The 12,367-nt window shown below is 36.8% G+C and overlaps 1 protein-coding gene across 2 annotated transcripts; it reads left to right on the plus strand.

Moving 5' to 3' along the window:
• Window positions 1-12: 12 nt before the first annotated feature.
• On the plus strand, window positions 13-12,029 carry LOC148862286 (retinoblastoma-related protein-like). Of its 2 annotated transcripts, XM_088976019.1 has the most exons (20): window positions 13-239; window positions 364-493; window positions 691-853; window positions 999-1,103; window positions 1,250-1,392; window positions 1,483-1,579; window positions 1,696-1,742; window positions 3,774-3,972; window positions 4,177-4,243; window positions 4,355-4,534; window positions 4,857-5,050; window positions 5,163-6,045; window positions 6,311-6,470; window positions 6,553-6,625; window positions 7,181-7,357; window positions 7,450-7,569; window positions 7,652-7,793; window positions 7,927-8,039; window positions 11,434-11,549; window positions 11,641-12,029. In XM_088976019.1, exons 3-20 carry the CDS (start codon window positions 764-766, stop codon window positions 11,804-11,806), a joined length of 3,072 nt encoding a protein of 1,023 aa, XP_088832145.1. In that variant the 5' UTR covers window positions 13-239; window positions 364-493; window positions 691-763; the 3' UTR covers window positions 11,807-12,029. The 2 variants fall into 2 exon arrangements, with proteins under 2 accessions (XP_088832145.1, XP_088832146.1); XM_088976020.1 differs by lacking the exon at window positions 13-239 and having other exon boundaries at window positions 358-493; window positions 710-853.
• The last annotated feature ends 338 nt before the right edge of the window (window positions 12,030-12,367 follow it).

Here is a 12,367-nt window from a genome sequence, read left to right on the forward strand (position 1 = left end):
CATCCAACAGTAGCTTGGCAATAAAAAGAACGTCACTCTCAAGACGAAAAGAAGATGGCCAGGCGAGGCCCGAGTTAGCAACTCGGGTTGGGCTTACTGTCCCAAATTCCCCCCACCGAGGCCCCGGGTAATTTTCACAGTTACCGAGAAACCGGGTTAGTGTTCCGACTCACTCTTGACGATCGCAACGGTAGATTTCCAAATTCCAACTGCTGTCCTCAAGGGAACGAAATTTGGCGGTAAAAGGACGAATCTCTTTACACGTGTCAAATTTTAATTGGTTCACTATGTATGGATGGTCTGGTATCGTATATGATGGACTCATAGATGTATATGACAATGCCATGTTTTCCCGCGCGACAGCACGGAGGGTTTCCGAAAGAAGCCAGAGGAAGGGGGAGAGAGAGAGGGTTTTGCAATTTGCATTTGAGCTCGAGCCCCTCGTTCCAGTCGATCAGAGGAGGCGTTCTTCTATTCCGAATTCGTCGAAAAGGTAGGGCTTCTCTGGCTCATTGCAAATAGATACTCAGCTGTTGAGATTCGGGAAAACTGAAATCGGAGATCGGAGATCGATGATCGATTTTGCTTGTTTCAACAATATGTTGATCTTTTTCTTTTCTTCTTTTCTTCTGTGTTTTTTTAATATATTCTTTGGACTTAAAGTCTGCGTTGCTTGTTTTTTCTCTGAAGAGTGAAGTAATGTTGATAGATCTTAAGAGCGAGGGAAACATAGTTTGAAACTGTGACCTTAGCTGCGCTGAAGATGGAGGAAGCAAAACCCCTCATTTCGACGAATAATTCACATTACAGCGATGACGATGGCATGGAAGCTCGGTTTACGGATCTCTGCAAGGTTTTCTCTACTGATTGTTAATTTCTTCAGAATTCTCTCATCGATTTTTTTTTTTTTTTTTTTTTTTTACGGCTTATTGTTTGAAAAATTTGCCTTCTACGTCCACCACTTCTACTTGATCCATGAATTTGGAATCTGGTTGTAGAGCGGATTATCGCTTGGCGAAAGAGTATTTTCTGAAGCTATGAAGTTGCTCAGAGAAAGCAAACACCTTCTGTTGGCAAATATGTCCGCTGTTGGAAGCGGATCGGTAATATTTCCTTTTCTCGCAATTAAAACATTGTCTTAATTTGAGTTTAGTTTATTTTTGTTTATGCAAACTCTTCGACTTCATTGTTTTGAAATTCGATTTTTGTCGTAACTTGATTTGGCTGGACTTGATGTTCTGATTCACAGCCCGAAGAAATCGAACGGTTCTGGTTTGCATTTATTTTGTACTCTGTGAAGAGACTAAGCGAGGAGAATACTGAGACGATGGGGGGGGAAGGTTCTCAGAATGGTTTTACTTTGTGCCAAATACTGAGGGTGGCAAAGCTGAAGTATATCTTACTCCAATCTAGTTGTGATTCATGAATTATTTCCCCTTACTGTTTTAGTTTTGTTTGACTTTATTGCTTTATGTTTTACAGTGTTGTGGATTTCTTCAAAGAAATGCCACAGTTCTTTATCAAAGTCGGTCCAATTCTAAGAAACCTCTATGGCATAGATTGGGAGAAGAGGCTAGAGGTATGCCATTTGGAGAGTTGGATATGAGAAATTGTAGTATACTATGCGCATAAGCTCATGCTACGACCTAATTCAATGTTTCCTTCTAATTCTTTGTTTACTTTTTCTGAAATTAGGCTAAAGAGCTACAGACCAATTTTGTGCACTTGAGCCTTCTAAGCAAGTAAGTATCCTTTTCTACATTGCTTTTAGTTGTGGGAAATTCTTGATGAGAATTTTGGTTTCTGAACACATTCCTTGGCTCTAAAATTATTCACTCTCTTGTATAACCTTCTTTCTGATTCCTTTTTAGTACACTAACTAATAGTCTTTTTTCTTTTCTGTTGTCAATAACTTCTACAAGAAAGATTGGAAAAAAGCATACAGTTTTGTTATTTCTTATTTTTATAAGGATGGGGTATGTTCTCAAGAGCCTATTGCCACAACCATGTTATTCCTTTTCGTTTTTCTTCCATTTTTTTTCTGTTCAAAACCAAATCTTCAATTGCACATACCCGTTTCTTGGAGAACTGTGTTAGATGAAATGTCATAAAAGAATTGAATAGACCCAGTAGCCTATAACATGCTGCTTCTGCCTCCTAAAAGCCTAGACAATATGTATATATACATGAAAATACAGTGGCATCATAATAGCAGTTTGTATAGATGCATATATCTGCTATAAGAAAAAGAGATGGTTCAGTGATGTGATTGCTCCAACAATAAATTCATACAATACCCTCCAAACTCATGCACTGGATATGGAAACCATGTGCCATAGACTTGTTTCTGTCTCTCTATTTATTTTTTCTTTGTCAAGCCATATTTAAATATCTAGGAGTTCTGAGCAATGTAAAAATCCAGGAATATTCATGTGATGATAACATATCTCTATATAACCAGATCATGGGGCAGCAATTGGAATGAGATCAATTGCCAAATATGAGTAAAGTCTTTTAGAGGCATTGCTTGAATAAATTGATACAAATTTTTTGAATGCTTGTTTTTAGAGGGAGGGAGACTCTTTGCAAATGGGTTTGTTATATGGAAGAGTCTTTTCATTATGAATGCGCCCATTATGGATGGCATTGTAGGGTCAGGAAAACACAGTTGTATTTGGGCCCTAGGGTCGGGAAAACACAATGCTGGCCTATAGTCATGGGATGTGAGGAAATGGACCCCAATTGCTGATCAGAAAAAAGGTAAGTGGATCCCAATTAAGCAAATAAAAGGAACTAAGATCCAACAACCCTCTATAAAAAGGTTTTGCTGTTAAACCTAAGTGACTAGATTATGCTTAAAATTTAAGAGCTTTCTGAAAGAGCATATGCATAGAAATCCATATACATGTTTGTTGTATGTATGTATGTTATGTATATAATTAGTCATTTAGTTAATTTTAGAAAATAATTAGAATATTTAGGTAATTACACAATAAAAGCATGTGCAGACAATAAAAGGATATTTTCCTTGCACTAAATTCTATATGCATGTGAAACACCAATAAATGGATCAGATACCCCACTCCTTGAGAGAATACACAATCTCTTTTACCATATAAACTTGACCAAATTAGTTTGTATACCTGTGCAGACATATCATGGATGGTGTGCATTTGGTGTCTTGTCAATTTTATAGAGCCAACAATGACTCATTTCTGTGGTTCTACATTTAATGATGTCATGCAACAAGGGGGCAAGAGTGGAAGGCCTGATTTGATACTTAAATATGATTTTCTAGTTGGAAAATATTTTTTTTGTGCAAACCATGCTTTCAGATGGATTTTTCTCTTGCAAAAAAAAAAAAAAAAAGCAAAAGAATCCTCCTGAATGAGAGTGGTGATCCATATGGGCTGATTAGGTTACTAAGTGTCTAACGTTTTACTTGTTACCAATAAAAATAGCATGATTTGCTATGATGGAGCTCATTTCAAATGAAATCCTGAAAATTTTGGAAATTCTTCCAGTGGTTTAATGTGGCTTCACTCTTAGATAATAGTGGGTTCAAGTAAAATCATCTAGACCAATATTTCAGGTAGCTATGTTTCATCTTCTATTTCAGACTATCTGTATTGTATCATTGCATTGCACTCAATGTCTCTTTCAGTATGTACCTTGCTTAATTTACCTCTGTTACATTTAGTTTCTGAGCTTGCTTTTCTTTTACCCTCATAAAAAATTTTAACTTTGGGCTGCATCCCTATCCTGGCATGTAGGCACTACAAAAATGCATACCAGGAGTTCTTCTTGACAAGTGACGCAAATGTTGATAAAGGGCCAGTTGTTGTTCGCCCTACAGGTTATGTATCAGATTACCATCAGTTTGGATGGTTGCTGTTCTTAGCACTCCGTGTCCATGCATTTAGCCGGTTCAAAGACCTGGTGACCTGCACAAATGGTTTGGTTTCAATATTGGTCAGTTGCAATCTTGTGCCACTTAACAACATTAATTAGATTAATTTATTAGTATGTTATGCAATCAGAGATTATATTGAACGATTCCATTGTTTGCTTGTCATTTTTTCTTTTTTCACTAGGATGTCTTTACCTTTTTTTGTAACATCAAACTACCTATCAAAAGGAAAATATGCCTTTAATATGTCATGTAATTTGTGATAGGCCATCCTGATCCTACATGTTCCTGTCCACTTCAGGAAGTTCTCTATCCGTGATTCCCCTCGATTTGGTAATGATATTGCAGTTTTATGGACACAAATTGTTTACATCTCTATCTGATTTTATCTTTCTCTAGCTTTCACATTGTCATTTGACATTACACCTTTGATATTTGGTTCAGTTAGAAAAGGAAACAAAGGTGTGGACCTTCTTGCATCCCTTTGCAGCATTTATCATACATCAGAAGATGAGTTGAAAAGAACAATGGAGAAAGCCAATAACTTAATAGTGGATATCTTGAAGAAGAGACCCTGTTTGGCATCAGAATGTAAAACTGTAAACCTGGATTATATTGACACAGGTTATTCTTTCAAATCTGTTTTCATTTCATTAGACTCTTTTTTTCACCCCAATTAAAGTTTTTTTTTTTAATAGTTAACAGGTATCATTTCATTAATATAAACAAAAATGTACAGAGATGAACGAGTGGGGTATGGCTATCCCTATGAGATAAAAGTTAATACAATTGAGCCCAAAGTAATTGTTCCCTGACAACCCCCTGTCTATCTAATCAGCAATCCCCTTGGAATCCCTAGGAGCCCAATGAAAACATACTGTCATATCCCTTAAGAACCACTTTATCTTCTTCACCCCAATTAAAGTTCTTATCCTTTTCATTGCAGAAGGGTTGACCTATTTTGAAGATTTAATGGAAGATTCATCTTTGTCAGCAAATTTAACCATTCTAGAGAAAGATTATGATGAAGCTATTCATAACAAAGGAGAACTAGATGAGAGAATGTTTGTTAATGATGAAGACAGCTTACTTGGTACAGGAAGCTTGTCAGGAGGTGGAATGAGTATTTGTAGAGTAAAGGTACTGTTGCTATTGTTGCCATCATTGTTGTTTACTGAACAAAGAGTGCAAATTATGCTAATTCAGAAATGACTTTTAAGTTTTAATAATTTTTGTACACCCAATTGCACAGAGGAAGATTGATGCAATATCCTCCCCAGTGAAGACAATAACAAGTCCACTATCTCCCCCATGCTCACCTTTTGCTTCACCTGCAAAAAGTGGTATAGTTGGTGCTAACTTGAAGATCACACTTACACCAGTAAGCATGGCAATGACAACAGCAAAATGGCTCCGGACCATAATCAGTCCACTTCCTTCAAAACCTTCAGCAGAACTGGAATGCTTTCTTTCATCATGCGACAGAGATGTAACTGCAGATGTAATACGTAGGGCCCGTATCATATTGGAGGCTATTTTCCCAAGTAGTGCTCTTGGGGAGCGGTCAGTCACTGGGAGCCTGCCAAGTGCAAACCTTATGGACAGAATATGGGCAGAGCAGAGAAGAATGGAAGCTCTGAAATTATATTATAGGGTCCTTGAAGCAATGTGTAGAGCAGAAGCTCAAATATTGCATGGTGGTAACTTAACCTCTTTGCTAACAAATGAGAGGTTTCACAGATGTATGCTAGCTTGTTCAGCAGAATTGGTTTTAGCAACACACAAGACAGTTACTATGCTGTTCCCTGCGGTTTTGGAGAGAACTGGCATCACTGCTTTTGATTTGAGCAAGGTGATAGAGAGTTTCATTAGGCATGAGGAATCCCTTCCAAGGGAACTGAGGAGGCATTTAAATTCTTTGGAAGAAAGGCTTTTAGAGAGCATGGTATGGGAAAAAGGGTCTTCCATGTATAATTCTTTGATTGTTGCAAGACCAACACTTTCTGCAGAAATAAACCGAATGGGATTATTAGCAGAACCTATGCCATCACTTGATGCTATTGCAGTGCAGAACAATGTTTCATGTGGAGGCTTGCCTCCCCTTCCATCTTTTCAGAAGCATGAAACTTCACTAGGTAGGTGCTATTAAAATTTTCATCTGAAGATCCTGAACCATCTCCCTACATATTAATCTCTATTTTTTGTGCATGTGTTTTTTATATTTGTCAGTTTACCATGGATTAGAAAAACTTCTATAACCACTTCACTGAATTATTATTATTTTTTTGAGATACTACTGCTTTAGGAATATCCTGGAAGCTAATGGAATAGTTTGGAACATTCCCTTTTTTCTGTAAAATTATGAGTCTTCTGGTCTAATTTTCCATTCATTTTTTTTAGGTCAAAATGGAGATATTCGCTCTCCAAAGAGATCGTGTGGTGAGCGCCGGAATGTTTTGGTAGAATGCAATTCCTTCACTTCCCCTGTGAAGGATCGCCTCTTGGCCTTGAATAGCCTTAAGCCAAAGCTGCCACCACCTTTACAGTCTGCTTTTGCCAGGTAACAATCTACTTGTGGAGAAGTAATTAGCAACTCTGTCCATTTTATGTGCCTTATTTAATGGTTTGGTTGGCCTTTACAGCCCAACACGGCCAAACCCAGGCGGAGGAGGGGAAACATGTGCTGAGACAGGAATCAATGTGTTTTTCAGCAAGGTATACCTCATTACAATTCTGATGTCAGCTCTTTGCTGCCTTTATTTTATTTTTCCTGGTGATCAATATTTAAGGTATCATTAAAAGAAAAGGGAATAATGAAATCTACCAGAAGAGGATACGGTTCTGAGAGAAGACCAAGATATCCCAAAGAAAAAAACTTCTATTATGAGAGGAGAATGGAAATTTAAGGCATCCATTGATTAGGCTTTGAACATGACCAACTGGCTACTATCTTAAATTCTGTTATGGGTAGGACATTAAGTCAGTTTTCAAAATTGGAAATTTAAGTTATTTAGGTTAGTAAAGGTTACACAAAATGAAAGTTGATGATGTTGAGCTCCAGAAAGGACCCAAAGGTATATATAATTGCTTCCCTTCCTACCTCACCCACTGTCCTCTTTTTAAACCCATCCATAAGACTCTCTTGATTTGCACACATCTCTTGGTATTTTATAATTTTTGTTTGACAATGTAAACAGTGTTAAGTGCAGTTAAACAGACACAAGTAATGTGAAATTTCTTTATTTGACATCATATTGTTTTGCTTTGTAGATTGTGAAGTTAGCTGCTGTCAGAATCAGTGGCTTGGTTGAAAGGTTACAACTGTCTCAGCAGATAAGGGAAAGTGTTTATTGTCTTGTTCAACAGATCCTTAGTCAGCGGACAACTCTTTTCTTTAACCGGCATATTGACCAAATTATCCTCTGTAGTTTATATGGAGTAGCAAAGGTCTGCAACTAAATGTCTTAGAGCATAACTGCATAAATGGTCTTTTTTGTTTTCCATTTTGTTTATCTTATCCTATGTGTTCTGTCTTGCAGATTTCTCAATTAAACCTGACCTTTAGGGAAATCATTTCCAACTACAGGAAGCAACCACAGTGTAAACCTCAAGTTTTCCGCAGTGTCTTTGTTGATTGGTCATCTGCAAAGCGCAATGGGGTATATATCTTGAATTTTACTCTTTTAGTTCTTCATATGAATTTTCTAATGAAGTATGTGCCTCTATGTTCATTGGAAACAGAAAACAGGGCAGGAGCACGTTGATATTATCACATTTTACAATGAAATTTTTATTCCGGCCGTAAAACCTCTTCTGGTGGAGCTTGGTCCTGCTGGAGCATTACCAAGAAGTAACCGAGTTCCTGAAACCAACAACACTGATGGTATGTTCTCTCTTCTTCTCTGCAAGTTAATATTGAATTCTTTGTCTAGTCAAGTTTCTTTCTTCCAAGGAGAAGGCAAAAATGAAGGAAAAGAATAAAACTCCTTAGTTTTCTTTTCTTGTTTGTTAATTAGGACAATGCCCTGGATCACCTAGGTTGACTCCATTTCCAAGTCTCCCTGACATGTCTCCAAAGAAAGTATCTGCAGCACATAATGTCTATGTGTCTCCTCTGCGCTCTTCAAAGGTATATCTTATTTGGCTTCTTTATTTAATCTGAATATTTTTTTCTTTCTCAGGACTTGATACCATGCTCTCTTGAACTTTTGATTCTCAATTTCTTTGGTTACTTCTTTAGTATAGCCTTTCTTGAATTAATTTTTGGATTTATGGTTTAAATCTTCAACCCTTAGTCTGATTCCTACTTGGATGCTAAATAGTTTTTAGTCTATTTTAGGACTCACACCCTGACAGCCAACATTCATATGAAAATCAGAACTAAGAGCTAACTTTCAATGGAAAGATGGGAAGCTAACAGCTTGGCAGACACACTGGTCAAAAAGGAAGTAAATAGAAAGCAATTTTTTTTGGGAGTGACCAATAGGAAAACAGGCCTTTGTACATAATACTTAGAAGGGTGTGTAAAAGTTAGGTAGCTGTGGAGCTACAGCAATGAAAAGAAAAAATTTAAATGGCTGAGTAGGGATATTGAGGTGAAGTGCAACTGGGTGAAGAGAAGTGCTAACTCAATGGCTGATGGGTTAGCCAAGCAAGGGGCGCTTAAGGAATCTATGTTTTGGGCTAATTTTAGCTTTCTTCTTTGTTCCTTTGTTGTGGGGGAGTTGAGATAGTTTACCTCCCCTTTCTTGTACTTAAGGTTTCACAAATCTTATTATTTAATAAAGCATTTTGTTACTGATAAAAAAAAAGTTAGGTAGCTGTGGCTTCTGAGGTACCTTGTGATGCCTCGACATCTTATACTTTTGTAAATACAACTTTTGTAAACCTCCAAGTGGTGATTTTTTTTTCAAGTTGAATTTTGATGGGAGCTGTTTTGGTAATCCAGGTGGTGCTAGAATGGGAGGGGTAATAAGAAATAGTGAAGGAAAATTGGTGTTCTTGTTTTCTGGGCCCATGGGGCAAGGGGACTCAATGGGTGCAGAACTAAAGGCTGCTGTTTTTGGGGTCCAAAAGGCATGGGAAATCAAGGTTCAAGATTTTGCAACGTATTGGGCCATATCAGCCAATACGTATTGTTCCAACAAGAGCTTGATACTCAGAATGTGTAGAAATCAGCCGTTCCATTTCTTTTCGTATGTATCACGCTGATACGGGCCCGTATCGGGCTATTTCGGCTTTGTATCGGCTGATACAAGCCCGAAACAGTCCAATACACTTGATTTATTTCGGGTGCCCTTCATTCATTAATCTCATCAATTACTCCTATATTTAAGTCCAGCTTTTTGTTTCGTTAATTAGTTAATTACTCTTACTTTAATTTTAAATTTGAATTTTAGTGCCTAATTCAAATTCTCTCATTAATTCCGCTAATTAATGATCTTCTCTCATAATTTTGTTTTATTAGTACAAAAACTACAAACTTTAACAATAGGAAGATTCGAGCCTTAGTTACCAGGTTTTGACAACCGTAAGCTCACCACTAGGCCACACCCATTTGTTTGTTATTGTTGTATGCATTATTATTTTTAAGTAAATTTTCTCTTTTCTTAGTGGGTATTTATTAACAAATGATAGAATTAATTATTAAAATTTATATACTAATAAATATTAAGATAAATTGATGTATACACATTCACATTTTAGTTTTTTTTGGTTTTCTCACATTTTATTTATTCTATCATTTTTTCAACAGTTACTAATTGTATCCTAATATCTCACACTATATAAACCATTAAATTATGGATTTTTACATTTAAATGTCTTATTTACAATCATTTAAAACTTATAATTATTGTTAGTAATATATTTTTTGGGATATGTTTGAATTTCCTAATATGCATATCCAAATCGTATTTCAATACGTCTCTTAAAATTGTCTTTTCGATACACCTTGCATTTCCGATGCTTTGAACCTTGTGGGAAATAGGGATCAGGAAGTTGTTGATTGAAGGAGATTCAAAGGTGATTATCAACTGGCTGAAAGATAACAGTAAAACTCCATGGTATTTCAGAAATGAGATTAAGTTTAAAAGATTCTCAAAAGACATGCAGGTGAATGTGCAGTGGGTACCTAGATCAGCAAACAGTTTAGCTGATCATTTGCTAAGCAAGGGCTCAATACAGGGAATTGTTTTTGGGCTCAGCTGTAACTGTAAGAATATGGTTATGCTATTGTCCTAAAGTTTGGGGTAGCTGAGGCCTAGTCATATTGTAAATTTTCTTCCTAAATTAATAAAAGATTTTTTCTGTTGCTGATTAAAAAATACATCTTTTTTAGCATATTAATAAAAGTGAAAAGTTACCAACAAAAAAATATTCATATGAAAGCCTTTATTGGTGGATCTGACATCTTCTTGTAGCTCATTATGACTAAGTTAGCAGCCTAACACTAAAATAGAACTGCATACTTCACTGAGAGAAAACTGAAGCTCATTATCCAGATCTGGTGATAGAAATCATCAGTGAATTTCCCTATCACTAAAAGAAGGAATCCAGAAGTCAGAGACTGAAATCCCTATCCAAAATATTTGGGGGATCTTCATGGATCTCTTGACACCAACAGGATCAACTAATCTAGCAGCCAACCCTTTGGGAAGGACTCACCATGTCTTCCAGCTGAGGAATATGTTTAAAATCTCCTAGATGTGGGGGCATTTTTATAAATATAGGTTACTTCAATTTTTCTCTTTAATTTTGTCAGGTTGTTTCTATATTTGAATTATCTTGGATTAGTCAATTTTTTTTTTTTATTGGTTTCTTTTAGTTGTTCTGATGTTATCCACCTGTTGTACTTGGAAATTGGAATTGCAAGTTAATACATTATTAGGTCTTAGTTTTGTCATCAGGAATTGGCCTGGATGTTGTCAGATCCTAGATCAGGTGGTGGCGCAGTAAGGTTTCCAGGCCCTGGTTTTTTTATGTTTTTTATGGGTTGAATGTGTAAGTTTCCAGTTGAAGCACTAAACTGGTGATACAGCGAGTTTCTGATTTTACCTCCATTCTAGGTTTGAGTCTGAAACTACCTTATGTGTGTCAATTGGCCGGTTGTCCCATTGTCTTCGTGCTCTGTGTTATCTGTATAGCATGGGCCATACAAGAGAACCACTTCAGCTGTTATCAAATGTCCTTTAAACCTTGTCTGAACTACATGTCGACGGCTACATGAATCTTGTTCCGCCATCCTGCTCTGTTCAGTGCCATATCCATCATCCACCCATATACAATGGAAAGAACCTGAAAAGTTTCTAGTATAACTTGGTCTTGGTATATAGGATAATAGGATAGAGTTTTTCCTTGTGTACTGTGCTCTTGTTACTTGGAAATCCAATTTTCCTTGGACAACTCTAAGCCGTATTTGTTAAGATATTCTGATATGTGACCCAATATTCAATGTGTATGCTTAAAATGCTTGAAAAATCCCTTTTTTGACACTTCAAGTTCTCATTGTTTTGTGTCTGCAGATGGATGCTTTGATATCAAACAGCTCTAAAAGCTATTACGCCTGTGTTGGAGAAAGCACTCATGCTTACCAGAGCCCTTCTAAGGACTTGACTGTCATTAATGACCGCTTGAATGGGTGTGTTAAAAGCTGGATATTATCACATACATTGTTGAAGTTTTTTTAATATCCAGTACAAATGCTGACAATATCTTCTTCCCTTTTCCAGAACACGGAAGGTCAGGGGGGCACTCAACTTTGATGTTGACAATGTTGGTTTGGTAAGTGATTCTTTTGTAATGGGCAGCCTTTATATTCAGAATGGCAGTTCTGCCTCATCTCCAGGTGCTGCTGCCTTAAATCCACCATTGAAATCAGAGCAACCTGAAACGTAACCTGCTTTAGGTCGACCCTCATTCCATGTAAATTCTGTTCTCTTGTTTTTCATTGCTAATCTATACCAAATCTTATGACACGGGGTGCTTGTATGAGCAGCAAGTTACTGTAAAAACACTGCCACCACCCCAAGTGCTATGTATGCTAGATATTTAACTTTCAGCGAGGAGGTCCGGTTCTCACTGGACTTATTTAATAATAATATTCTTCTGTTGCTTGCTATTACGATTGTTCATTCATTTTTATCCAGTTTCCTAGTAAAGCTTGCTGTTCCTAACCTCTTTCTTTTTTTTAGATGGAAGGGGATTTATGATTTGTGATTGCAATTATGAATTTTGTGATTTGTCACGATTAAATAGAAAATACATGCAAAATTGAAATATAATGTTAGAATGCCTAACGAAAATTGAAATTTTGTGCCAATTATATCGCAGATTGCTTGCTTTTATCCGAGGCAATCATCCCGAGGTTTGCTTGGATCCACCAAATCTGGGACAGAACCTTAAATGTCTTCATAATGACATTTAGGGTTGCCGACCATTCTTTCACATGTTTGCTCT

This window comes from Nelumbo lutea, chromosome 3 (genome assembly GCF_056320005.1).
Source record: "Nelumbo lutea isolate HS-2025 chromosome 3, American lotus-T2T, whole genome shotgun sequence".
Lineage (NCBI taxonomy): Eukaryota > Viridiplantae > Streptophyta > Magnoliopsida > Proteales > Nelumbonaceae > Nelumbo > Nelumbo lutea.